Source organism: Musa acuminata, chromosome BXJ2-8 (genome assembly GCF_036884655.1).
Source record: "Musa acuminata AAA Group cultivar baxijiao chromosome BXJ2-8, Cavendish_Baxijiao_AAA, whole genome shotgun sequence".
Lineage (NCBI taxonomy): Eukaryota > Viridiplantae > Streptophyta > Magnoliopsida > Zingiberales > Musaceae > Musa > Musa acuminata.
Genome location: NC_088345.1, coordinates 4476669 through 4503780, shown reverse-complemented (window position 1 = coordinate 4503780; position 27112 = coordinate 4476669). Strand labels below are relative to the sequence as shown.

General features: G+C 36.9%; 4 protein-coding genes across 7 annotated transcripts; all 4 read left to right on the top strand.

Annotated features, from left to right (window-relative positions):
* Window positions 1-282: 282 nt before the first annotated feature.
* On the top strand, window positions 283-10168 carry LOC135618803 (ubiquitin-like-specific protease ESD4). 3 transcript variants are annotated; one of them, XM_065120052.1, is made up of 9 exons: window positions 287-1422; window positions 2778-2854; window positions 2958-3051; window positions 3169-3267; window positions 5194-5286; window positions 5383-5502; window positions 8405-8508; window positions 9460-9532; window positions 9697-10168. In XM_065120052.1, exons 1-9 carry the CDS (start codon window positions 550-552, stop codon window positions 9757-9759), a joined length of 1596 nt encoding a protein of 531 aa, XP_064976124.1. In that variant the 5' UTR covers window positions 287-549; the 3' UTR covers window positions 9760-10168. The 3 variants fall into 3 exon arrangements, with proteins under 3 accessions (XP_064976126.1, XP_064976125.1, XP_064976124.1); XM_065120053.1 differs by lacking the exon at window positions 9460-9532 and having other exon boundaries at window positions 286-1422; XM_065120054.1 differs by lacking the exons at window positions 5194-5286; window positions 5383-5502; window positions 8405-8508; window positions 9460-9532; window positions 9697-10168 and adding an exon at window positions 4771-5164 and having other exon boundaries at window positions 283-1422.
* A 116-nt stretch (window positions 10169-10284) lies between these two features.
* LOC103993670 (universal stress protein A-like protein) lies at window positions 10285-13026 on the top strand. The gene is made up of 5 exons (XM_009413822.3): window positions 10285-10434; window positions 10562-10766; window positions 10860-10954; window positions 11924-12045; window positions 12746-13026. The coding sequence occupies exons 1-5, from the start codon at window positions 10393-10395 to the stop codon at window positions 12831-12833; spliced, it is 552 nt and encodes a 183-aa protein (XP_009412097.2). The 5' UTR covers window positions 10285-10392; the 3' UTR covers window positions 12834-13026.
* An 813-nt stretch (window positions 13027-13839) lies between these two features.
* Window positions 13840-21381, top strand: LOC103993671 (E3 ubiquitin-protein ligase IPI1). 2 transcript variants are annotated; one of them, XM_065120050.1, is made up of 7 exons: window positions 13840-14151; window positions 15421-15590; window positions 17487-17545; window positions 18004-18069; window positions 19550-19578; window positions 19670-20045; window positions 20512-21381. In XM_065120050.1, exons 1-7 carry the CDS (start codon window positions 14010-14012, stop codon window positions 20975-20977), a joined length of 1308 nt encoding a protein of 435 aa, XP_064976122.1. In that variant the 5' UTR covers window positions 13840-14009; the 3' UTR covers window positions 20978-21381. The 2 variants fall into 2 exon arrangements, with proteins under 2 accessions (XP_064976122.1, XP_009412098.2); XM_009413823.3 differs by lacking the exon at window positions 18004-18069 and having other exon boundaries at window positions 13845-14151.
* A 609-nt stretch (window positions 21382-21990) lies between these two features.
* Window positions 21991-26673, top strand: LOC135618802 (uncharacterized). The gene is made up of 3 exons (XM_065120049.1): window positions 21991-22151; window positions 22272-22362; window positions 26230-26673. Exons 1-3 carry the CDS (start codon window positions 22082-22084, stop codon window positions 26363-26365), a joined length of 297 nt encoding a protein of 98 aa, XP_064976121.1. The 5' UTR covers window positions 21991-22081; the 3' UTR covers window positions 26366-26673.
* Window positions 26674-27112: the final 439 nt, after the last annotated feature.

Here is a 27112-nt window from a genome sequence, read left to right as displayed (position 1 = left end):
GTGTTCTTTAGTTTAATATAGAACTTTTGTGGTCGTGTAATACATATCACATCGATTAATAAATATGAAATATGGATATACAATGAAATTATTGGTTCAAGTTAAAATCAATATTTATCTTATTTAATCCTCTATGAACTTAGATGATTTCAAAAAAGGGAGTTTTTTTTACGATAATTCGTTAAAAAAAAAAAACTGTATAATAATAATAATAATAATAAAAGTGTGACTCTGGCGTGGGAGAAGGTGACGACACGGGAGGCAACATCGGGACCCAAGCAGGAGCAGCTCTTGAATTTTGTGGGACCCCCGTTGACTGCCAATCGCCGTGCTCCTCCTTTTAGGCGGGGAGTTAGGAGTAGGTGGAAATATTTTCTCTTTTGTTCGTCCCGTAGTTCCCGAGTAAAACGCGCTCCTGGCTATCAACACTTTCCCTCCGGAATAGAATTCCTAGGGTTCTTTTTCTCTCTTTCTCCCCAATGAAAAGCTAAGCTCGTCGATGGAAACGATCCCTCCACGGCTTTCCTATCCGTCAGCCAAAGCGTCCCCATGGGCGCCCTAACGGAGAACCGCAAGCGTCGCCTCGCTGTCGATTTCCGACTCCCCTTTTCCCCCCACCCTGTCTTTGATCTCGCTGCTGAGCCCTCCCCTCCCGCCAAGAAAGCCAGGTTCCCATCCCCGCCGGTCGAAACCCGGCCCCTCACTTCCCCGACGCCGGCGGCGGGGCGAACCCCCTCCTCTCCTCTCCGCCGCTTCCCTCCCGCCGCCCCTCTGCCTCGCCCTGTCCACGCCCCTCAGCGCGTCCTCAGGGCCTTCGGCCTCGGGTCGGCCTTTCCTAGCAGATCGCGGCTTCCGGAATCCTCTCCGACGCAGGAACGGGACTCCGAGATGGGGAATCTCGTGGCGCGGTTCCTTCAGGGAAAGAAAACTGCTAGCTTTACCCCATGGCGGACGGGGAAGAGGGGGGACGCTTCTGCTCGTCCTCGTAGAAGTCAGGGTTCGGAGGACAATGATGGGAGCGATGAAGTGTTAGGTTTGGATCAGTACAAGAAGTTAGTAAATAGCGTGCAAGAGCGCAACTTGGTTGTCTCCGACCGGAAGTCTGTCGAGCTAGTGTTTGCTCCCACGCCATCTGGATTGTCGGAGCTGACAATTGTGACTCAGAAGCCTGAGCCGACACCCAACTTGCATTTAGTGAATCGGAAGGTTGAGGATGCAAGGAGACTTGTGGTGGAATCGACCTCATTGTGGGAGGAGAAAGCTTCGGTTAGTAGGAGTCCTTTGTATAAGGAATTGTATGTGGAATCTGCTAGAAGACATGATTCAAAGTTGAGGAACTTGGAGCTTGAAGTGAAGTTGGCTGAGCAGAAAGTAAGCTCCTTCCGTTTCGCACACCAGGGGCAGGAAACAAACATTACGGAGGTATTCTTTTTTTCTTTTGTTTTAACTTTATATACTGTTCCATACATTATTTTATTACTTTGGTTATGAATTCTCTGTCAGTGTGCTTAGATGGGGGGAGTTAGCATGGAAATAAATAATAGGTTTTTTTTTGGATCTTTTGGCATTATGATATATGGAACATTGACCAAAGTCAATGTAAAAATAAGAACTGGCGTGTAACTCTGATTGGAGTTAAAAAAGGAGTCTTAACAGTTCTGCTGAATGGTAGAGAAGGAACTAAAATTAGATGATGGAGAAACTCTACATATAAGATACGTTGAGCAAATGGAAACAATGATGACTAAGTTCGGCTGGCCATTAGAAACTCAATTTAGTTGGTCTGGGCTTTTTTCCTCAGCTGAGATTAGAGACAATGGTTACACATCTGTGGTTAGCCAACTCTTTTCCTGGTCAAATTTGGACTTCTTGACCTTGTAGAACCGCAAAAAATGATCTAAATTATAATTTATTAATTTTTCATTTATTCACATGGTAATATATAAAATGGTCTTAACTGTTGTCTTGCAGTATCTTCTAAGACAATGTGAAAAATACTGTCACATTTGCAAGAAAAAAGTAATCAAGCTAAGTACTTTATTGAATTCAATCTTTAACAATTTTCAGAATCGAATTGGAACCAATTATCATGTTGCTGTTCCTTTCAGATGAGGTAAAATTACACAGCATGGGAGCTAAGCAGACAGCACTTGTTAAGCCTTTCTTAATTTATAGCGGCTAAACCAGCAATGTTTGGTCCAGATTTAAGTTATCATGGCATAACATTATTGAATTTTGTGAGTTCCGTTTGATGAAATAATTTCATGAAATGGTAATTACAAACCTTCACTGCAACTGCATTGAACCGGCTATATAGATATTCTTGTGCCATTTTCCTTCACACTTAGCTGCTATTATTAGTTAAGAGGCAATTGAGCTGCCTCTGGTTATTGACATTAACTGTGTACATTGCTTCTCGGGATCTCCTATGATTGACTGTACCAATGGACTATATTCTTAAAAAAAAAAATTGTTTTGAGATTTAAATAATATAATGTACACCAGTTGTAATTATATGTCTAAGTATTGCACCCAAAAGATTTCTTAAATGTGTGCTGCTAAAATTTTCATACAACACTTTTCACTTTCCTTGCATCAATAATTACAATCTTAAGCTTTCATGATTCCTGCAAGTGATTATCTCTATGAGATGTGTTCCTAATCAATTGTTACATAATATCCCTGTAGATATAGTGCATATTCTGTAAATAAGCATGAATATTTTGTAATTATTGTTTTATTCTATTGTCGTAATTCTAACCATCTGACTATCATAGGATTTGAATGATGCTTTTCTCCCTCTCACTGATGAAGAAGAGGAGGATGTTTATCGTGCTTTGAATGGTACAAACAGGTATAAGTTGTGGTTAGATAATCCCATGAAATATATGTCCATTCAAGAATAATGCAGATATACTATCTGGTTTTAAATGTGGTTTTTCTTTTGGCTTTTGCAGTCGTGAAGTCCTAGTTGTGCACGAGCCTTCTAACATTGAGATAACAAGAGAGGTCTTGCGGTGCTTGAGTCGCAATGCTTGGCTAAATGATGAAGTAATTCTTATTTAAATTTATCTTGTACTTTTGATTGAATGTTTTAGTGATTTCAAGCTAGTCTTCTTAGGACTATCTCACTTTTTTTAATGAACATGAGTTTCCCTTCTTGTGTAGGTCATAAATTTGTACCTTGAACTGTTGAAGGAAAGAGAGAAAAGAGAACCCAAGAAGTTTTTGAAATGCCATTTCTTCAACACATTTTTCTTTAAAAAGGTTTACTTTTCTCTTCATTTCTCTCCTAAGAGCTGACTTTCTAATCTCCTTTAGTGTGGTTATGTGTTGTATTATTCTATACTGAGAAGAGAAAGCTCCTGTTTCTACCTTTATTCTTTGATGTTCATTATTAATTTTTCTCATGATTTTGGAGGCTTATCAACATTCACTAGGTGTCAAGTCTTAGTAGGAGAAACTATGAGAATTCTTCTGAGAATAAAGCATTAAGCTCTATTGCTCCATAACTGTTGTGAAAATGTTACTAAGAAAGATTTCAAATCTCCAGCAGGAGTTGCAAATATCACATTTCTACCTGACTGTAGGAAAGAGAGTTTCTTATGTTATTTAGTGAAATATAGGTTTATGTTAAGTGAACAATTATAAAATTAACGTATAGTAAAGAACTGCAAGTTTTAATACTTGTTAGAACACTGCCCTGGTAATTTTTTCCTTGGTTTGGAGGACTTTGACGTTGCACATTGTAAATTAGGCGATGTGCAGATGAGGTAAATTGAAGGCCCTGAATATTTGTTGATGTCCATAATTAACTATGTGATTGTTAGACTGATTTAGAGGGAATTCAGGCATTAGATTGTAATATTTTGGGAATTGAGTGGGAGGTCTAACATCTCTTTTTACCAAATAATATGAATGTGTGCAGTGCGTGTAAGGGAAAAAAACCTGAACCTTTTTTAATATCGTTCACTTTGACAATTACACCTATTTTTAAGTCAATCCAATCAAATGGCAAGTGCAGTCAGCCATACATTTATTATCATGGTTTTGGATTCATTTAGTATAAAAGAAATTAGGGCAAATCATTTCTAGAATAGCAAAATTTATTAAAAAACTGAAGTATGGCCCCAAAGTTGTTGAATGATAAAGCTCTTAAGTCTTAATCCAAGCATGCATCTGTGGTGTATAAAGATTTACTCTCTGTTTAATGCTTTGTTGTCTAGTACTTTAAGTCACATGTTTTCTTTCTTTTTTAATTTTTCTAAAGAATAACTGTTACTGTTGAAAACATTTCATAATTGACAAAAGAAAAATTACTTATCAGTACTCTTTTTAATGAAAACACCATCCTTAGGTTAAAGATTCACATTTCTTTTAAAGTTGTGACTTAGCACTTTTAATGCCTTGCCTCAACTTCTTTCACATGGAATTGGAAATAATTCTCTCTCACAATTCTTAAATGTTCTTTAAAAATTGAATGCAATAAGCTTATCTGGTTATTGGAGTTTGTCCATGGACTCTCAAATCCTCTTATCTAATCAGGATATGTGCAAAATTAGGCTCTTGCTAATAGCAAATAACTAATCTTGTTCACTATGGAACACTTTAATAGAAAATTGTTTTTGGCTGTTCTCATCTATGATGACATCCACTTCTTGTGTTTTTCGTGTTACTCCTTCAATATGAAATATCGTAACATGCACGTTATTACCTTTAGAAAAGTATCTTAGTTCTTTATAATCTCTCAAGTTTATTTTGTTTTTTTAGACTGTTATTCCATCACAAATCTCCTCATGGTCTTCAAAGTGGTCATTATATATGCACAAAGATGTCACTGTAGGTGCTTTTCTTTGGCTTCTTTTGGTTTACATTTTTTTATCAGTCTATGAGGTAAGTTTTCTGAAGACCCATTCAGATAGTCATCAATAGCTTCCTCTATTTTTAATTAATATACTGTCAGTGCATAGTCATGATAATGACCCTCCCTCCCCTCTCTCGTTTTTTAGGAAAGCGTTTTGGTTAATGTAATCTTTATGAACTTTAGCGTGTTTAGCTTTTGGTAGATGAAATTTGAGACAGTCCTATTGACTAATGAGAATTTTTGCGGTTGGAATTTTTCCATTTGAAGCAAACCATGCTAATGTTGTGTTCAGGTTATTATTTTACCTTGTTTTTTGGCTTATTGTTTAGTTGACAAGTGGAAGCAATGGTTATGACTACAAGGCTGTAAGAAGGTGGACAACACAAAAGAAGCTAGGATACAAGCTTGTTGAGTGTGACAAAGTAATTATGTCCCTTTAGTTCCTCATTTATTTCTATCAATATTATTTACTTTAAGCATTTCCTTACCCTCATGCCTCTTTGCAATTTATATTACAGATATTTGTTCCAATACACAGAGAAGTACATTGGTGTCTAGCCATTATTGATGTAAAGAAGAAGAAGTTTCAGTATCTTGATTCACTTGGTGGAATAGATACAACAGTGTTGCAAGTACTGGTATGCTACAAGTACATATTCTTTAGAAAACTAAAGAGTTGAATAAATAGATTTTGGATTTTATGACACTATATAAATGCAAAATTTTATGGCACTAAGATGAACTTTTGACTTTTCTCTCTTGTTTCTTAACTTTATTTTTTTAGAGAGCTCCTTCATTTGGTTGTTGTTTTTAATGGGCATATGAACTCTATGGAGATTTCCCAATCTTGTAAATTATTAAATAGTTGATTTTTTTTTTAAGGACAGTGATAGAGTTTTATTGAGATTAGGTACAGGTCCAGTAGAAATTTAGTTATTTCTTATGTAATTTGTAGTATTTTTGGATTTAATTTGAAGTTCTAGGTTGGGCTGTTTTCATGTTTAAGATCTATTTCTCAGTTTGTAGCTGTGGTAGAAATTGGATTGTGAGAGTTGCAGCATTCATTCTCAAGAAGTTCTAGATGCTGAATTTATCATTTGCAGATTTTCTAAAACAGGAAGTTTTGTCTTTTAAGTTTGTGTATAGGGTTTCACATGTCTGACAGCAGCTAGTTTTGTGTGATTATTTGAGTCTGTGAAATAATTCTGAGAACAACGAGTTCTGTTTTGTGAAATGAGTTTTTCTTTTGGGTTTCTGGTCACCGATCCCTGGTCTGTTTCTCACTCTATCTCTTTTTTCTTTTTCTTTGTTTCTGTAGCAGAACTCTTGTATCTATAAACATGTTCATATCTGAACTCTCTTTCTTTTCTCTGTAAAGCCTTCACTACATATTTGCACATTTAAATTGGTTCAGACCTTCCGATGGTTATCATGTTCAATCAGTTCTAGGTTGTGTAAAGAAGATATATTTTGTATTCATGTGTTTATTCTTGGTTCTGGTTGATGTGCATCGATATTTAGACCCCAGTAGTTCCAATCAGTTAAGCATATGCTGTGTGCAGTTTTCTCCTATCATCTACAATCTATTTCATAGCAGAGGCCTATCCACATTTTACCTCTTTTAAAGCCTTTGATCTTGTTCAAATGGGTTGTACTTAAAGAGATCAAATTTGGCTGAATTAAAGGAGGTGCCGCAAGTATCCCTAGTTGCTGATCCTTCCAGAGATTATTTGAGCCAATTAAAGAAGTCAATATGTAGGTGGATCTAAAGTAAGCAAAGTTAGTCGATGCATCTTAAAGTCCTACCAAAACCTATTCCGAGATCATGCAACCATCTGTAAAGTTGCTGTTCAACGAGAGCTTGCTACCATGTGGGTATGCTCTGTATATTGCAACGTTGGTGCTTGGTTGCTTCTTCAGTGCAATTCCGAAAGGGGTATACGAAGGAGGAAGCATAGGGGAGAAGCAGGCATGGGGCTCAATTTTAGCTCTGTGAAACTGGAATTAGGTAGGCTAAGTACTCAAAGCAGGGATTCATTGTGGAACATAGAGCTATTTAATTATGTTACATTTGGTTTGGTTTTTGTGATCTATATCTCACAGTGAACTAAGATCAAATCAACTTGAGTTTTATTAGCTGCGGTTGATTGAACTGAACAACTTGCTCTTGTGGTATGGAAAATTGGCCAATTTTGATCTAGATTTGATCTGTAACAATAATCCAAAACAGCCAAAAGATAAGGCTGATTAATCTTGGCCTTCAGTGCAACAAAAAAACAAAAGAGAGAGAGATCAGAAAATAATGCTGGAGCTCTGACAGGTTGGATATTCAATGAAGGGATGTATTCAAATGATTTTTTTTTCTCAAGTTGGATGTTTGTCACAAGAGAACTTTTGCGGGGGAGATGTTGAAAAGGCGACAGGTGGAGAGGCCGAACCCTTTATGTGGGCTACTTCAGGAGTCTACTAGTGGCTTTTAAATAAGAGATGCAATCATCTAAATGTGAATGCAGATGTGGAGAAAAATAAAAGGTATTGCAGATCTAATCGTTAGCTTCACTATCTTAGGTATTTACTATGGTGAGGTCAGATGCTTGTATATAAATTGTACCAAATATTTTAGATTATGTTCCTTTCTTTTTAAATATCTCAATCAATAACCTGATATTTTTTAGTATTAAAATTTATCATAATCTTTCAACTGATTTTATTTAAAATCATTTTTACCATTTTTTGTAAATGGAAATATATCTTTTGTTCATGTGTTTTATTCCATCTATATGCTGTTTGCCTAGGTCTATCTCTGTTTCACGATTTTTTTTTTCTATTTTATTAGTTTGATTTTCAATTTTCTATTCTGATTTTAATGACCTAATTTATTTCTTAAAACTCTAAGAAATACACATGATGTCATTGAGATGGATTATTTTGGTTGTTAACAAAGACATAAGAAATACACATGTGCTGATAACTAGGTTTATTCCAAGCATAACAAAACAAGAGAAACCCATTTAAGGTGATAGTCGCCCGTTGAGAGAAGACTTAAGATGCCCCATTTACACTAGGTGACTCGATTAGGATTGGTGGTGCAAGGGAATGTACAGAATATTGGAAAACTGTAATATGTTATCAGCAATAGAAAATGATTTGATATCTCCTAGTTTGACTAGTGGTGATTGTGCTCAAAAGAGCTCGACAATGGGACCTTAGCACCTTATGGCTTGTTGTTGTTGTAAGTTATTTGGCATAGCTAGCTCCCCAGTTTTATTCCCTATCCTAATTTCTGGAGGCAGAAAACCCAAGTCTTGCCGCGTGGGACTTGTTCAATATAAAACCCAAAAGAAATTATTCACTAAATGTCATGGTGGTGATTAAGATACAAGGAAAAAAGTAAATCCACCTGTTGAGAGCCTTGTTCTTGAGTTGTTATCCTGTGTTTCCAGTGACAATGTTTTCAGTTAGAAGCTTGATGCAATTTGGTGAACTTCTATGGCTAAGATTGATTCTGCTGTTGTGTTGTAAATATGTTCCTTGTTTCAGGCTAGATACTTCATGGATGAAGCCAAGGATAAGAGTGAAAATCAGGTTGATGCACTATCTTGGATGCTGGAAGCAGTTCGTGACCTACCTTTACAGAAGAACGGGTATGTAACTTCTTTTGAGCAATCTCATTGATCTTAAATGTGTTATGCATACTTAAAGCTGCTGAAACGCATAATTTGTTGTACATGTTTCACTTTCTTTTAGCACAATTATAAAGATCATCTGATTCTTTATGAAACATGTTCGTTTTACATGATTATTTTTACTTGAACTTTTTTTAAAGATTTAGTTCAATATCATGTCATGAGTGAATGACCCCGATTTCATTTAGCCTGCACACTTTTTGTCCATGCCTGTGTTATTATGCCTTTCCTCTCTTGGTCTTTTACTTTGTTATTTAACTTCACTGAAAAGTTAAGTGTGCTTTTATTATTGCTACAAGTTCTTGAGCCAATGAACAAAGCCTTATACCGGTGTGCATGCATGGCATGCCATGGTATGGTTTCATGCTCGAATTGGACCAGCACAATTCCATCTGCCTGCTGTTCTGGTCAGGTGGTCGTAGGAAATCACTCATCACATGCTTGTGCTTATCGCTAGTATTCACCAGCATGGTGCGTACAGGTTGGCACAAGGTGGTGCAGCTTCTCGGGATTCTGTCATCTTGTTAATCTGTCACATTTTGCTGGTCATCTTTCGCCTCCTGTCTCGTCGTGTGTGTTGATGTCACTATGCATACCTTAAACCCTATCAAAATCCGAGCTAAAATTTTGGGTTTGGATTGTCATTTCAGATCCAATAAACTTGTGGAACCAGTTATGGCATGTGTAAAACTGATTCACACTTCAAACCTGACCCAAAATTTTTGGATACATAAAATTTTACATAATGTTGATGTTCACATTGCAGGTATATTTAATTACTTACTGTTAGCTGCTGCTCTTTTTTTTTATGTTAAGCATATATTGCTGGGGGCACCTATATTTCATGTATATTTTTTTGATAATTTTCTCCTTTTTGAATACTTAAAAAATGATTACTCGTCTAAATAGGTGGGATTGCGGGATGTTCATACTCAAGTATGCTGATTTTTATAGCCGTGATTTAAGCCTATGTTTCAACCAGGTGCTAATTCCTTAAGCTTGTAGTTACTCTGCTTTGAATGCTCAAATCCCATGTCCACCTGGTGAAGTTGCAAGTGGATCAGGACAAATTTAGAGCTTGCTACTTTTCTGGGCGTATGAGCACTGAGGGTTGTACAATTTACAGAATTTTCTTTCTTTTTATAGGAAAACATGCCATACTTCAGGATGAGGACTGCCAAGGAGATTCTCAGATTGAGAGCAGAATGAGGGAAAATATATCACACAAACTACATTTTGGCATGAGATGAAGCCTTCCTGATAAGCTGCAGAGATCAAGTGAATATTGTATCAAGTGGCAATACAGCCTAGGATCTGCTTACAGAATCAGCTGGTATAAAGCAGGTTTCTTCTGTATCTTGCAAAGGAATGGCTTTGAGAATGCAAAGGAAAGGTTTTGTTTTCTTCAACAATTTGAGTTGGTTTTCTTCTTCATTTTAGATTGTTGTCAATGTGTCTCCTTTCTATCACCTTTCAAACAATATCTTAGAGAGAGCTCAGGAAAGCAACTCAATTCCCACCAAGCGTGCCTGCAATCAACTGGTTGTTTCCTGTGATGAACTGTACCGCTTGTCTACTCTGTTGGCTTAATGGTATTGATTCTTATCTATCTTTATCATCTTTGTTGTCGTCAAGTCGGCTGTACAATAAATGTGCCAAAACTCGATCTGATGACCACTGCATAAAGGAGACACTGATGATATCAACACACGTGGGATTGGATTTGGTACACCATATGATTTTGAACGCGGAAATCTTACATTGGTGAGGAGTCGATAGAGAACGTCGCTTTCCACGAAACCTCGCACGTGCAAGTCACATGGTGCAGTCGGTTCTTCGGGGATGGGCTACACACGTGCTGGGAGAGTGATTGGTGGAGAAGACGTGAGTCCTCGTTACTTCTCAGCGTCATTATTATGACTTAGGTTGCGATTGTAGACGTGGCGCCAAACGCGTCCCATCTAAATCGAAGTATCTTTTTCTTCGTCACATCCCCGTCGCTTCACCAAAGCTTCGTCCTCACACGAGACAACGGACGATGGCGGCGGACGTGGGAAAGCCGGCGATGGTGGTGGGGATTGACGACAGCGAGCACAGTTTCTACGCGCTCCAGTGGACCCTTCGTCGCTTCTTCTCCGTCGCCGATTCGGCCTTTAAGCTCGTCGTCGTCCATTCCAAGCCGTCGCCCGCCTCCGTCGTCGGCCTCGCTGGCCCTGGTTCTTTCTTATGTGAAGATTAAATATTTGGTGTGCGTTCTGCCAAGGCCCTGTTGAGACTGACAGTTGCTTGTTTGAGCTTCTTGATTTCAGGGGCGGCGGATGTGCTGCCGTTTGTAGAGTCCGATCTCAAGAAGATCGCTTTGTTGGTGATCGAGAGAGCAAAGGATCTTTGCTCCGCGTTCCCGGTAATTCTGATTGTCCCTGATGGTTTGTTATGTTGCTGATTTCTCAGCTTTTGTTGATGTAACATGCTTTTGGTAAGTAGCTGCATTTGGAAATTCTCGCCCTAGAATCATTTGCGGGCAATAAAGTTCATAATAAGGCGTAAAGCTATGACAACTAAAAGGATATGATAAAGAAGCCCTTTTATGCAATTCATCAGATGAAGTTAAACTGCATACTGATTTGCGAAACTCCATGATGCACCAGTAAGACTGCAATTTCTCCACAAAAGATATCCTTTGAGCACTTAACTTCTTTTTCCTTTCTTTTCCTAGCATCGAATTTTCTTGATTCAAATGATGGTGCTGGGTTTTCGATTTTGGCATACTACTCTAGAAAGGATTGTTCTCTTTTTCCACGCATGATGTTAGAATGATTCAACGCCAAGCAGACTCCCATTCTTAATGGATGGTTGGTAATGGATAGAGTACTAATTATTGTCAAGTCAAATCTCGTAGCTGAGAATGGATGGTTGTTAATGGGCAGAGTAGAGTAACATGACTCTATGTTGGTAGTCATTATCAAGGTCAGCTCACTGAATTCCTATCAGCTTTAGTACTTTAACCTGATTTCACTGTTTTTCCTATGCCTGGGAACAATCTGCCGTGAAGGAACTAGCATTCTTATATTAGGTTTGGGCAAGCTAGAAGCAGTGAAGAGTGCTTTGCAATCAGTAGAGTTACCATTTACTTTTCTTATATTAGGTGTAGAATGCTTCCTGTAGTCAAAGCTTAGAACATGTCGTAAGGAAGATATAATATGTTGTTGGAAAGATCAATATCTTGTCATACAAGCAAAGCACAAAGTCTTTATTGTAAACCATTTGTAACATGTTTGAGCAAACTCACTAAGTGTGTGTCATTTTAAAATATCTGTACAATTATGTACTTTCTAATGCTTGTTATTATGGAATTGTCTTCATTCATCTGCAGGTGGGTGACATTCAATATGAACTAGTGGAAGGTGATCCAAGGAATGCTCTATGTGATGCAGCGGAGAAACATCAGGCAGAAATATTGGTGGTCGGCAGCCATGGCTATGGAGCGATAAAAAGGTCCATAAATTGTATTCTTGTTCATGGATTCAATGCTTTAAGTAGTCACTTGAGGAACATGTTAATAGACTTTTGTTGAAACATCCCTGGTGAGGAGATTGTTGACAATGTACAGATGGTTTAATATAACAGTTCGTCTTTGGATCTGTGGCAGCCAAGTAGATTAACCTATTACTCTTGAAGCAGTCAGGCGGATAGCTAGCAGCCATCTATTTTTTATTATCAGAAATAACTTCAATTTCTATCAAAAGAAGAAATTGAAATTAAATTTTTATCTTTGCATTTCTTAAGATTAATCATGTAATTAGCATATTACTCTTTCATAACCATGCTCTGGTTAGCCTATTTAAGGGCAATTATCTTTTAACTTATTAGTGTCCCAAAAGAAAGAGCTTCTTTTTTCCACATGTCCTATACTGCTAGAGTAGGAAAAAAGAACAAGCTCTTCTTCTTTCTAACCATCTATTCTTCTTTATCAAAGAACCTAACTAGTTAGATTATTAAGGGAACTTGATAAATCAAGATTAAATTCTATATGTTAACATATTGGTTTCTGAGAGCTTTAGAGGACATTTTAACTGGACTTCCTACTAGATCAGGATGCTTTATCAATTGAATCATGGAATGAACAAAGTAAACATGTCCTTTTCATGTTCATCCTGCTCTTGTTGACTTTACTAATCTACAGACTTTCCTGCAGGGTTGTTTTGGGCAGTGTGAGTGATCATTGTGCTCATCATGCACAGTGCACTGTCATGATAGTAAAGAAGCCAAAGCCGAAGCACTGAGCTTGTTCTACTTGATGAAAAACACTGCAAACTGTATCAAATTTTGAAGACTCATCTTTGGTAATATTAAGCACTTCTTCAAGACTACTGTATAACTACTGTATGTTGAACAAGTAACCAACTTATATTTGTGATCCGGATTTTTTTTTTGGTTCTGTAAAGAAAAAAAAAGAAAGGTATATTGGCTTGTGTTGCACAAATATCCTCAAAAAAGTGTGGAAATTCTATGTGGGTCTCATAATTTGTTTAGAAGTGGCTCAAACAAAGTACTTGTTTCCTATGCCTATAATTTGGGCATCCCCTTCTAATTCTTTGAAGAGACCACATTTAATCTGCATTGGTTGAAGAGTTGGATCATTTAATCATTATTATTCTTTGAGTGTCCACCTTAAAAGTATAATTAATTACATTGCAGAGTTCATCCCATAGTATATGATTCTTTATGAATTAAATAATAATTAATATTAGTTAGTTTAAATTAAAATTAACTCTCTATATTTTGAAAGGATATATAGTAAAATTAAATTAGAGAAATAGATAAAAATTACTTATTTTAAAGAACATCAATATATACATTATACGCGCCACCAAAGATACGTGCACGCTATGGTGGTATCCAAATGGGTAAGCGAAACTAGTAAGGATTAAATGTTCTCTCCTCACCTCAACTTCTATTATTTGCTTGTTAGGATCCTCTCCAATTATTCTTTCGATCGGAATCCTAAAATTCTAACACATCCACCGCCACATCTCCCGGTTTCGATACGAATGGTCCGATAGTGTCCTGCAAGAATTGGACAGGATCCAGTTCTTTGTCTCGGCAACTGCATATGACTTCCTATGATGTGGCACCCATCTCCGTCTCATACGGTTCGGTCATCACGTGGAGGACACACGAAAGGCGGTGATTTCGGGCACGCATACGGAGTTGTACGCGGAGGTGCGACATGTGATTGTATTGTGCTATGCTTGTTTCTGGACCACGCAATAAAAGCCACAGTTTTGTGAGAGGGAGGGCGATATCTTCTCGGAAGTGGAGGGGTGAGAGGAGCCTCTCGATCGGAATCTTAGGGTTCGGGGAGGAGCCTGTGGATTGGGAGTTGGGAGAGGAGGTAATTGTTTGCCTTTTCTGTTCTTGACGACCGGGGAGATTCGTGGGGATTAGGGCATGAAGGGATGGGTCTTGGGGGAGCAGCGAAGGACACCAAGGAGCGCGAGGAGGTCGTGCACATCGCCTGCTCGATCTGCCTTGAGGCGGTGAAGAGCGGCGGGGGTCGGTCGACCGCCAGGCTGCAATGTGGGCACGAGTTCCATCTCGGTCGGTTGTTCTACTCGATTCCCGATGGCTTGATTTTTCCCTTTTGGTTTCTATTAATAGGGCCGGAGATTTGTGCAAATTGATGGAAAGATCCCTTCTTTTTAGATGTGAAAATTAGATTTGGATAGGTTGGTTGTTTGGATTAGAATTGGATAGGTTGCTTGTTTGGATTAACTTTTTCCTGTTATCTTGTTGCTAAGATTTATAGGAATTGAGGTCTCGAGAGAGAACAAATATATTAAGAAATTTTATTAATGGCTAAAACAATTTTGCCTATATGAGTTGCGTGGTAGGTTTCGCTAGTTGTCTATTTCTGTTTCTTTTTATTTATTTATTTATGAGGACGATGTTATCTTGGAATTTCGAAGTTTACAAATTTATGCTTTGTTATTCTTGAGGGGTGCAGAACCAACAAGCTCCCTCATTCTAGATGAGTAGAAGCATGTGAAAGATAAAAATATTATCTTTATTATTTTTAAGTAGACGATTCATTTGGGCATCTTAGACTGCAGATGTTGTCTCCAAAGTTGTGGTCCATTTTCCTTGTCTGTCTGGTGACTATGAAATGTTGGCTAAATACCTGTTTCAGAAATTTAGCGGTCATAAGGATGGGGTCATGGGACTGTTTAAATTGTGCTTGTGTTTGTATTGATTTACGAGGATTATCAACTAATTATTAAAAAATCATTGGATTCATCTCTCATGGGAATCATTTTCATTTCCCTCTTATTCTCATCATGTGCTAGAGGGCCACATGTTGAAGGCTGTCAAGGACTCGATATCCTCCCACCTCACTTCAAAAAAACTATTGGTATACTTTGATTACTTATTCTGTATATACAACCCAAAAAAAAAAAGCTAGAAGTTTGTACAATTGTGAGAAGCTGTTTATTTTTTTTACTGGATTTTTCTTGAGTATGTTGCATTATCATTTTCCCATGCAGAATCTTTTTAAAATTTGACTTCTGTGTAACCATAGAAGTCTCTTTTTGATCATTCAAGAAGTCAGTCTTCTGTTTATTCATCTCATATGTCATTCTATTAGGTAGAGGACAAGTTCAGTATCCTACCTTTTGCTTGGCGCATTTTAACTTTATTCTGTTTTTTCTCTTCTATCTTACAATTGGGGTATTAGTTGGTATTACTCTTTTGCAATAAACTGTTCATATGACTTCTTTGCAACAAACCTTCTGTACAACATGTTGATTTATATTAGACATTCTTAATGAAGCTTCTGGTCAAAATTCACCATTTCTATTATTTCTTCAGATTGCATTGGTTCAGCATTTAATGCTAAAGGTGTGATGCAATGCCCTAATTGTCGAAAAGTTGAGGAAGGCAACTGGTTATATGCAAATGGTTCTCATCCAACACCAGAGCTCAATATGGATGACTATATCCATGATGAAGACCTCTACAGTCTTGGTTATATGGAAAATGTATGCTGATAACTGAAATCACCACCCTCTTTTATAATATATTTTAGTACAGAGAATGATTTTTTATTTCAAAATTTTAACTAATCTCTCGTAACTTTAGATATTATAGAATTTTCATATTTCACCAGTGAATGATTATGCAGAGAACGATTCTTTTGTCATCAATGAACACATTAAGATCAATGTTTTGCATGGATCTTGTTTTGTTCTTTCCAACTTCATTGTTTGTTTTCATCATTGCCTGATGATGAAGTCATTAGTCGTGGAACATTTTAGCTGCAATGTGGAGCTAGTCAAAGTAGACTGGCATAAATTTCCCTAGCAAAATCTTGGCTGCAGGAACAGAATAGCCTATTGCATATACTATTAAAGGATAGTAGATTCTGGTATGCAAATTTGCTGACGAGTAGGCATCCTTGATATACTATACAAGTATCAAAGTTTAAGGACATAATATGACTATAGAGACATTATTGTACAATAAAAGAGTGAGAAAAAAAGATAGAGATTTGAGTAACCATATGATTAATAAGTTGGTTCATTATCAGCACCATGAAAAATGGTTTAGGATATTGTAAAGGGATAATGGTTTTTTTTCACACTATAAAACATGTTTGTAAACAATAGCTTATGTTGCTCGTATGCCCGTTGTTTTGTCTATGGCTCTTTCTAAATTGGATTATATAGTTAAACTTTTATGCAATTTGCTTGTTCATGTCAAGCTTTTATGTATCTTTTTTGTGCTGACTGCAAGTCACAAGGATCTAACCATTCTCATCTTGAAATGTTTCTCTTATTCAAAAGAGGGAAGAGCCTGCAAACTATCAACTAAGATAGCTAAACTGAATGAAATAAACTTTAGTAAGTAATAACAAGGATAACAATACAACTTTTCTTTTATATTTTATAAATGCAAATGTCGGGAACCACAAAAGGAAGAAGTTTTGGTGTCAAAACATAGAATAAGGAACAACTATATATGTGAATAATTGATGTGAGGTAAATCAATCTTACAATCTCTTTAATTTGACTAGTGAAAAAAACTTTGCTTTATTATTTTTTGGAACTCATTTTGCTTGTTGAGCTTTTCTTTGTGACCTATTGTTATTATGATAACGATGAATTAGAGATCAGCATTGTTCAAAGCATAGTTGTTAAAAAATTTACTACTGACCATCCATATTTCTGCTTGTGTACTGGATGTGCAATGCATGTAGAGACTCTTTTGATAGACATGTTTATATCACCATAGGAAAGGATTGTTTGCAATAACATCCATTTTTTGAGGCAATGTATGAAGCAGGATTTAGAAATTAGAGAATTTTGACTTACAACCATTTTAAGGAGTAATTATAGAGCCCAGCGTTTGATTCATCAATCTATTGTTCAGATGTGTAGCAATCCCAGCAGTTACTTGAAATCTACAATTACATACAAGTGGAAACAAGTCTAGACTTAGTTGAAGAGAAGATATACGGCCAAGAGTTATCTTCACGAACATAAGTCTCACAAGTCAACAAACTGAGGTCTTGGTGGTAAATTAATTGGTATGCTCTGGAACTAACTTCAATATCTGACTTTTATACCCCTTTTATTATAGCTTGTGGCCGAATCCAGCATTTATTTAGTTCAGGAATTACCACAACTTTTAAATCCATTTGTTGGGAATTTTGTTTATACTATGTACAATTTTAAATTTATGGTGGTTTCTCGCCTCATTTTCCTACGTTTTATCCTCCTGATTGTACAGTCATCATGTCTCGATTTCGGTTGGAATTTTCATTTTTTCTTATATTTCTTTCTGAGATATGCTTCATATTTGAGAGGATTGTTTTCACATATAAGAACATGTTATGATCTTTCTTTCTTTTTTTATTGCTTTATTTGTTTGTGCAGCCATTTGGAGGTCACTGGTGTCCATTTCGTGGCTTGGCAAGGATTCCATCATTGTTTGAGTAAGTTCAATTATTTTATGTGATTTTTAAATGTTGGATAGGATCCATTTAGTTCTCACCTTAATTTATGGAAGTTAGTTTTTTTTTCATGATTGGTGGAAGATGGTTCTTGCTTTTAACAAGCTGTATTACTTGATCCAAAATTTTCAAAACTTAAACAATTCATTAGCTTAAATTCTTTGCTGGACCTATTAGAAAATATGAAGTTTACACTAGTCTGATCTAACTTGCAATCAATGATGGTTGTAGGTGTTTAATTCAGGGAGTTGTCAGAACATTGTGCTTTGAGTTCTCTTTACCAAATTTCATGCTTGAATTGATTATGCACCTATTACAAAAAAGAAAATTGTTTTATGAGCTTTATTCCAAGGTCGTATGGAGCTTTATTTTTTACTGTTGAATTATTTAACCAATCATGTCTGCACCAGACGTGACTCATATGTTGGTTCAATCAATAGGTTTCTCCTAGGATCAACTCTTCATCGATTCCTTCAAGAAAGAACTACCTTCTTTTTTCTAAACCAGTATGTGCCTTCTGTTTTGAACCTTGATACTGTTGGAATTGTGTTTGGAGTGACTAATTTCATCCCCAATATTTCTTTCTAATCCTGATGATGGTCTCAGGTATCAATATTACTATGCATGTTGTGCTGTAATTGACTCCACATGGATGTATCTTGAGTCAAGACAGTGTGTACCACCCAAGGCATGCACAGGCTTATAGTTGGGCATGAATGTGACATGGCCGTGTAGGTGCATGCCTCTTCCCAGTTAGTGCTACCTTGGTGATGTTAGAATGTGAATCCTTGTGTTGTTTGGTGTAGGGGAATCGAAGTTTGAAGGTCTTAAGAAGTGCCAGAAAAAAATTTAATGTACCAATTTAGTTATATTTTAATAGTGCTTTTCATTAAAAAATCAAGTTGATGACCACCTGTAGATTTTTGTGAAATTCTTTTCATGGAGCCTACTTATACTATTTCTCACTTGATTTTTCCCAACAGTAATTTTAAATTTCCATGAACATTTAGGAATAAAGCATCCTACTCAAGTAGTAAACCATCTGCTTCTTTATGGACCTGAAGTTAAATACAAGCTGGAAAGCTGAGGCCTACTTTCTTGGATGGCTATGCCACCCAGGAGGCTTTCTTGGGGTTGCTGGTTTGAATCCTCCTCTAGCACTTTATGTGCCTGTTTCCTCTTTTCCTCAGTGGTGGATAACTGCCCCCCATCTGGAGTGTGGTTGTGCCACACTGCTGTGATGCCAAAAAAAAAAGCTAGATATATATAGTTGAGGGACTTTATCTTTGTGAATGATTTGCTATACTATTTTGCATGTTTGGAATTCTTATGTAAATGTAGGATGTATATTCAATGCCTGCATTTGGACAGATTAATGAATAGACTTTGTTCCTAAAAGATGCATTTTTTTCCTTTTAACCTACATAAAAGAGTTTCCACAAATCTGGATCTGTGATTTTGTTACATAATGCAGACTATTTTATAAAGAATGACAAAGAGGTTTTATGATACGGATATTGCATTAGTTTCCACCCCTGATAGTGAGAGAACTCAAGAAGTGCAGTGGGTGTTTTTCTCTATTAAGGTCGTTGTTGGTTGGTGGCGTATATATGTCATCATAGGCCACTTTTATAACTTATATGTACTTTGCATCAGCTAATCGTGTAGCCTCTTGGTTCTGCGGTGGCAATTTTGTTTTTCAATTTCCTAATCTTTTTGTTTCTGGCATTGTCAAGGTTATTGATGAAAGTGCTGTATGCATGCTTGACTGACAATTCACCAAAATAGAGCCAACTCCCTTTTTGTAAGATATTTTTTTTGAAAGAGAAAGTAATGTTGCACTAATAATCACTACAATGTGGTGTGAATGCTCTTATTTATGTTTATTGAGTTTCATTGAATGTCCAAGTCAAAAGCTTTATTCATGTCTGAAATACTTGGTCTTGATTGTTTGCATGTACTAAACTTGTCCTTCTTTCATACTAGGGAAGGCGAATCTTCTCCACCTGTTGCTTGTAAGTCAATACTTTGCTGAAAAATGTATAATTAATTGATACGTTGCTCCAAAAATTTGGAATAGCTGAGTAACATAATGTGGTTTTGCAGTTCGGGATCCTTTGGGATATCATGCTATTGTAATGGAGAATCAGGCTACCCTGTCAGCTGCTCATCCATGCCCTTTTATTGGTGCACGATTGCCCCAAACTTCTTCTTCCTCAAGTAACCATCCTTTTGATGTCCATACTGATGGTCCTGGATATCACTACCGGTGGAGTCACTTCCCAAGTGCAAGAGATGTTCAAAATCCTCTTATGATGGCTCCAAGTAATCTTCATTATCGTGGTTGGCAACACCATCATCCATCATATTCTCCCAATGCCCATGTCGGTGGTGCTGACGCAGCATCAGGCTTTCCAAGGCTTAGAACTGATGGTTTACCTACCGCTGATTCTGTTTTCCATCTCTTTGTTCTCAGCCATGGGTAAGCTATATTCTCAAGTATTTATTGACTTATAATTGTGATGGTTACTCTTTCAAAATCTCACAAGCTTCATATACATCAAGTGAAGTATGGCAGAAATTATTCCTCTCCACTTTGCACCCTGTTTTAGTTCTAACGTGCAGAAGGACTTGGTCTTGTTGAAAAGGCAGCCCGGATATTTCCTCGACTTTTCTGCAGATTTGTCTAGCCCATAGGAGACTTTACACCATCTGTTTCTCTCACTGATTGATTCTAAATCCTTGGAAGAAAGAACCGTATCAACATTTTCCTTTTTGATTTCTGCTTTACTATTGCCTTAAGAATGATGGGTATGCCAGTGGTTATAGATCTAATTCTTACCTTTTTATGACCTCTGCTAGTCATCCGATGTGATATGGTAAATATGCTTTAAATATCTTGTCTATCTGATAATTCTGATTAGTCCTTGTTTCCATTTTTTTCCCAGAAGTGGTTCCAGGGCTGGGGCTACCAGCTCTTCTGTTCCCTCATTGGTTCCACCTTATCTTAGAAACCATGGAAACATCCATGAACGCTATCGACTGCAAACTTCTCAAAGTCTGGAGGGAACAGCAATGCTGCAGCCTGGAAGTTCGAGGGGCTTCAATCCACTGGACCAGTGTGGTCCTTTTCTTGTTTCTCCAGCAATTCCATTGGGTCAAACTGCTGTGGATGCCGAGAACATGGGAAGCAACCGCCTCTGTGCATGGGAACGCGAGTGCTTTGCATCCCACCATCCATATTCTCGTGTTGACAGAGAATGCAGTTGTTGGGGCCCTTTCCCACCAGCTATTGGTGTATCAGACTCCAACCCGAGGATGACCTTCTTCCCACCCAATGTTCCTGAGATTTCATCGTCACAAGCGGGGTACAATCGATCCGTACCCCCAGCACACATGCTGTCTTTGATGTGATGCAGCCTGGTGAGATCTCGAGATGCACGACTCCCCGATGACAAGAAACGCAGTAATGTCATTCAAACTGTTCCGATGACACTTTTTAGATCTTCGCTACCCGTAACAGCATGTCTATTGTTGATGTCTGGAGAAAGGCATGAACCGAATTATCTGTTTGAACCTGTTCCAGATAAAGTGACCATGAAATCTCTCTATAAGCCTGAAACTGTTCATTGTCAGTAAATGGAAGAATGCTTCTCCACGAAATTTTCAAGGTCTGGTAGCATACCGATAAATTTATGTAGTTGATACTGAAGTTGCGGGTTTAAATTTGCTATCAAGAATACATTACAAATCTTTGAAACTTGAAAGAGAACATGTTTATGTTAGAACTCATTGATATCGATTCTTGATTGATTGAAGTGCATGCATGTTTGTTATGTAATATTCCTGATTGATCAAAGCACAAAGAGTTGAATGAGTGCATTACAGGTACACCTTCCTTGACACCAACATGACAATTGCTTCGTATGTTTTCTGACATTGTTGTATTGGAGGCAGGTTGTTGCCATGGATTTGAGAGAACAGTATGCTAAGCCAGGAGCATAAGTTATCGATCTTATCTATCTATAGGTTTTTTATGTAAGCATAAAAATCATGATTATATTATTTTTATATAAAAATAATAATATTAAAAATTAAAATTAAATACTGAATTTTTTTAAATAAATATAAAAAGAGATTATTGAATTTTTTTTTATAGTTTGAGAGATTTGATCATAAGATCTTGACATTTTTAATATTTACAGGATAAATTTATTAGCTATTAAATACTTTGACCAGTAATTCTTCACCACTCATTTTAAAAAAATTACTATTTGTTTTTTTTATTATTTTTTCCCACGATCTAAACGAGTCAGTTCGAGTTGTCGTAGATTGACTAGGAAACCTCGCTCAACGCGACGGCTGCGCACGATAGTTGACACCTCCTCTCTATATAAAGGGACCCGTTCCCGACGCCTCCGTACCTACTTATATTTCGACGGCCAAAAGCTTTAGAGAAAGAGGAGAGAGAGAGAGAGAGAGAGAGAGAGGAGAAGCGAGCGGAGGGAGTCGAAAGGGATGGCGGAGAGTCGGAGCTCGCTTGGATCGATCAGGAGTTGGGTTGTGGAGCACAAGCTTCGAACCGTCGGTAATCTATTGATCTGTTCAGTTTCTCTTCCTATTAAGATTCGAGAGACCTGATCGCTGAAAAGGGTCTGATCGATTCGGCTTATTCGTTGTTCGCGTCGGTGTTTTTGTGGGTGAACAGGGTGCCTTTGGCTTAGCGGGATCGGGAGTTCGATCGCCTACAACTGGTCTCGCCCTAACATGAAAACCAGCGTCAAGATCATCCACGCGAGGTTTGTTTTGGCTCATCTGTTCTTTCCTTGGCGAAGATTTCCTCTTGTTTGTTTAATTTTTTTCGAAAAAGGTTATCTTGTGCTTCTTGATTTTATCTTTTTCATCTAACGTTGCTGTTTGTGATGAATTGCTGCGATGATTTCAGGCTTTAAGAATTAGGGTTTCTTATGTTCTGTTGCCATTCACATGGCATTTGCCCTTAGAAGCGATTCTCATTGTTTCTTTGGGGGGTGCTTGTGGATCGTGGTTGAGATGATTGAAGGGTTAATTTTCCCTGTTATTTTGCCGGAGTGGAGACAGACAGTTGTGGGTAGTCGACGGATGATATCCTTATTGATGCGTACTTGCTGAAGAACATGTGATTGTTTCCACCGCCATGGGACTTTGATGACACCCGAGATTGCTGTTTAACCCTAGTTCTAATCGATTCTTGGATATTATAAGGGCGCTGGCTTAAATTTTAAGTACCATTAATCATGGGCTACTGGATATGAAGTTGATGAGTGTGCTAATCACATCTAACGTTTCTCAGATACCAATCGATGGATGGAAAGCGCAACCATTATTCATTAGTTGGGCCTTGACAGTGCTCAATGTTTTACTTGTTCCTGTACATATTCATATTGCTATGGTTGTTGTGGTTAGGAAGCTTAATGTAGGTTATGTAAGGTCTTCCAGAGTTTAGCCATGCTTATAGATAGGTTCACCTTCATAGAAAATCAATTTCTAGGAGTTGACCGGATTATCAGTATATATGAAACTTTGAGTTCAGCAGAGGTTTTCCATGTTTGCACGATTGTTAATAATTCTCTGCAAGTATGATTTCTACTTATTCAGAACAAACTCAAGTCTTTGTCCAGTTTTTGATGTCTAAGCAAATGAGGGTCATAATTTCTGTTCAGATAGCTTTTTTTTAAACTTTAAAGATTATAAGTAACACACACAGGTTTTTTAACAGGCTCAAGTTTCACCTGTTGCCGGATGGTTGGGACAAATAAAATACATAAATGCAGCTCAATAGTCAGCTAAGACATTAATTTGCTTTAGTTGGTTAGTAAACGCAGATTTCATAATAACATCTTCCTTTAAATTTTGTGAATAGTATCTCATACAGTAAGTTCATGAAATGAATTGAGTGCACTGAGAAACAAAACTTTATATCCATGTCCACCATGATAGCTTTGCATAAGTTAATAGTATATAAGTAGACATCATACCTACATAAAGATAGTCTTTGATGGAAACATCTTTGCGGAGCTTATAGTTGTATGCTGCTCAGTCAGGTTTCAGGTTTCAAGAATGGATACACCTATGTAGATATTCTGCTTATAAGATTTTGGTGGTCTAACTTTTATAAAGTCTAACAAGCTAGTGATTCAAGATTCTTGTTCCTTTAAGCCTGAACCATTCTGGCCAATTACACATCAAGTTAGCTAGTTATTGGACCTATTGTCATCGTTTATGATGAAAGTTTTAGACATTTACAGGTGTTGTTTGTTGTCGTTTTGAAGTCTTTATGTGATTTATGAGTACTTTAATAGCTCAAAACCTGGAAATAGGAGTTCCATTGTTTCTCTATTGAAACAAGCTTTTCTTTTATGTGTTTTATCACAAGATACCTTATATCTTTAGGACGTAATAGACTAAAGATGAACAACAGAAAATGGAAAACAGTAGTAAACAGAAGATATCAGAAAAGAAGAGAGAATAAGATATGTGGATTGTACATGAAAAAGTGTATGTTCCAAAGCCACGTTCTTCATAAGTTGGTAACTCTGTTTGTACGCCTATGATCTCAACCCAACTTTGTTAAAGATCAAGCTAGCTGTATTTATAAGAACTACCGAACAGGTGAATGACTGAAGAAATGGTGCTGAATAGTACTTCATGGTTTGCACATCACTCTTGTTCAGATTGACCATGCCAATACATAAATTCTTGGCCCGATAATTGATACTTATAAACAGATTCAAGGACCTATTGTATACTTCTTGTTTAAATGTTCATATATTTCTGTAAGACCCTCAAGTGTAAGTATGTAGATCCAATGCCAGGAAGATGCTACCTTTCCAAGAGAGGGTATGTATGGCATAAAGTATGACACTCTGGTTTTTTTCCAAAGAGAAAGAAAGGAAACAAAATTTATAAGGGAAGATCTTCCTTTTACTGTTTGGTTTGTCAGACAAAATTATGAAAGAAAATATTTTAGAAGAATATAATTGTGTAGGAATTCTCTGATTACCCAAAATAATTTCTTCCAAAAAGGGGCTATTTTTTAAAGAAATTTTGTACCTGTTGATTTTTCACTTTAAGTGTTGTTGATGACAATAGTTGATATTGGGGTCAAAGTTATTGTATTACATGCCATTTGATGCTATAAACCAGATGTTTATCAAACTTGCCCAAAAGCGTACTGGATTTGGATAATTATCAAACACTGATTTGATGTGCTTTAAGAAGCATTTAGCTCACTAATTCCAAATATGTTATGGAGTGTAAGATCAACAAAAGTGTACATAGCATGAACATTTTATAATCTACCCAATTTTCAGTTTACTATTATGGTTGTGTACTGAAGGACTTCATCATTGAATCTTCTATCTATAGGAAAGTTCCAATAGAGCTTTTGTGCCCTGCTTTTGTTTTTCATTTTGTGACAAGGTTGAATGTGAAATATGATGATTGATTGTGTGGATTTCAACTTGTTTTGCTTCTTGTCTTTTTGGTTTTATGTGTTTGGATTTTAACCTTTTGTGACAAGGTTGAATGTGAAATATGATGATTGATTGTGTGGATTTCAACTTGTTTTGCTTCTTGTCTTTTTGGTTTTGTGTGTTTGGATTTTAACCTATTATTTTGCTCCTTATTTTTTTATTTCACTTCTAGTTTTGAAAACATATGCAAATTGGTGAGTACGTACAACAACGATAAGCTGTAATGCCCCCACATATGTTATCGGCCCTTTATCTCTTCTCACACCACTAATCATGACCGATTCACTTTGTCTAACCATGATATATAGTTCTGAACATATTTAAGAGGTCCTACACATGATAAGATCAGCAATTTCATATGTTGAGTGATATGCATATTATGCATTTCGCCTTTCTTTTTGACTTGTCGAAATTTCTGTATCATTTTCTGCTCATGTCATGTCATATTGTATCATCTTGATTTTTCCCTTAGCCTACTGGTTAGGTTACACCTAATTATTCATGAACAAAAGCGTTTCTTAATTTTATTTTTCTTGTTACCACCACATATAAGGGGCACCAACCATCATACAAAATCTGACCCTCTCCACTTTTAACCTTCTAGTATTACTCTATGGCCAATGTCTTAATTAATCTTTCCTTCCTGTTAAATAATAGATCGAGATACCTAGAACTTCTACTTACAGTAACTTCTATTTGCAAGTTAGTGATTGTTTGTGAGTCAAAAATTATACTGTAGCTATTGTTAACATGCCTACTGTAACTTTTTTCAAGTGATACCAGGATACCAAGATTTTAATATTTGAATCCACCAATTTTTGGTAGAATGATAAAGTCTATCATGGATGTGAACTGATCTTTTAATGGCTACCCTTATGAGCAATTTGTTTTTTGGTTTTCTCTTCTCTTTGTAACTTTAAAAGCATTAAACATAGGATTTGATTTCCTTATTGTTGATTGTTCTTTATAAATCAATATTTCATGACATCGTACCATTTTTGGAGTTGTCTAGAACATGTTATCATTCATTGTATCTACATTTTTCATGAGGGTTTGGCCAGAAGCTTTGACCTTTTCTGCATAGGCTTATAATCTTTCAAATGTATTTGAAGATTTGACATGGAGTTCTTTGTTTTTTCATATATCTTGCAGGTTGCATGCACAGGCTCTTACACTAGCTGCCTTAGCTGGAGCTGCAGTGGTTGAATACTATGATCAGCAGTCAAAACCACGATCAGATGTGGACAAATATCCGAATCAATTTATCGCACATCCGCAAAAAGATTAAAGAATCTAGTGCACATGGTTTTGAACTTGATTCTGCACCATTGGATACTGGCAATAAACTCTCAGATCACTTGATTTTTTTAGAGCATTATATGCAAACATTTGCACTAAAAAGCCTTTTTCTATAGAGGTAGAGTTTAAATTCTGTCATTGCCAAAATCATTTGAGGGCATTGGCATTTTGATGATGATGTTTACACTGGTATTCCGGTATGGAATCGGTATCTTATGCATCCAGTGAAAACAAACCACTTTGTGTTATTAGTTCCGTTGATTATCATATCCTAGTTTGTGTGGTGCTTTCTGGAGATGTTTTATGTCTTAACCATTGTTGATTATTTGCCTTTGTGGATTCTCATGACCTGTGTGCCGCAATAAATGGTCATATAATCTGGTGTGTGTGTGTGAGGCTCACCATCGCAACAGTGGAACTCGTCTAATAGACTTGTGGCATTTGATGTTGATTGTGTCTAAAGGTATATTTTCTGGCATGATGTTGTTTTCCTAAATGATGATTGCTAAAGGAAGAATAACTTCCTGAGTCTGTGAATTATATGCTGCAAAGTAATATGAAATCATGAAATTGCTTGGTTTGAGAAATTGAGGGCCATTGGGGGACACCAATGGGGAATGAATTCATGCAATTGTTAGTCTAGTGAAATGTAGAGCCTGTGGTAGACAGTAATTGCGATAGTCTCGAGTGCAGAAATCACATAAATTCTCATTTCCTAGTTTAGACTTGCCTCTGA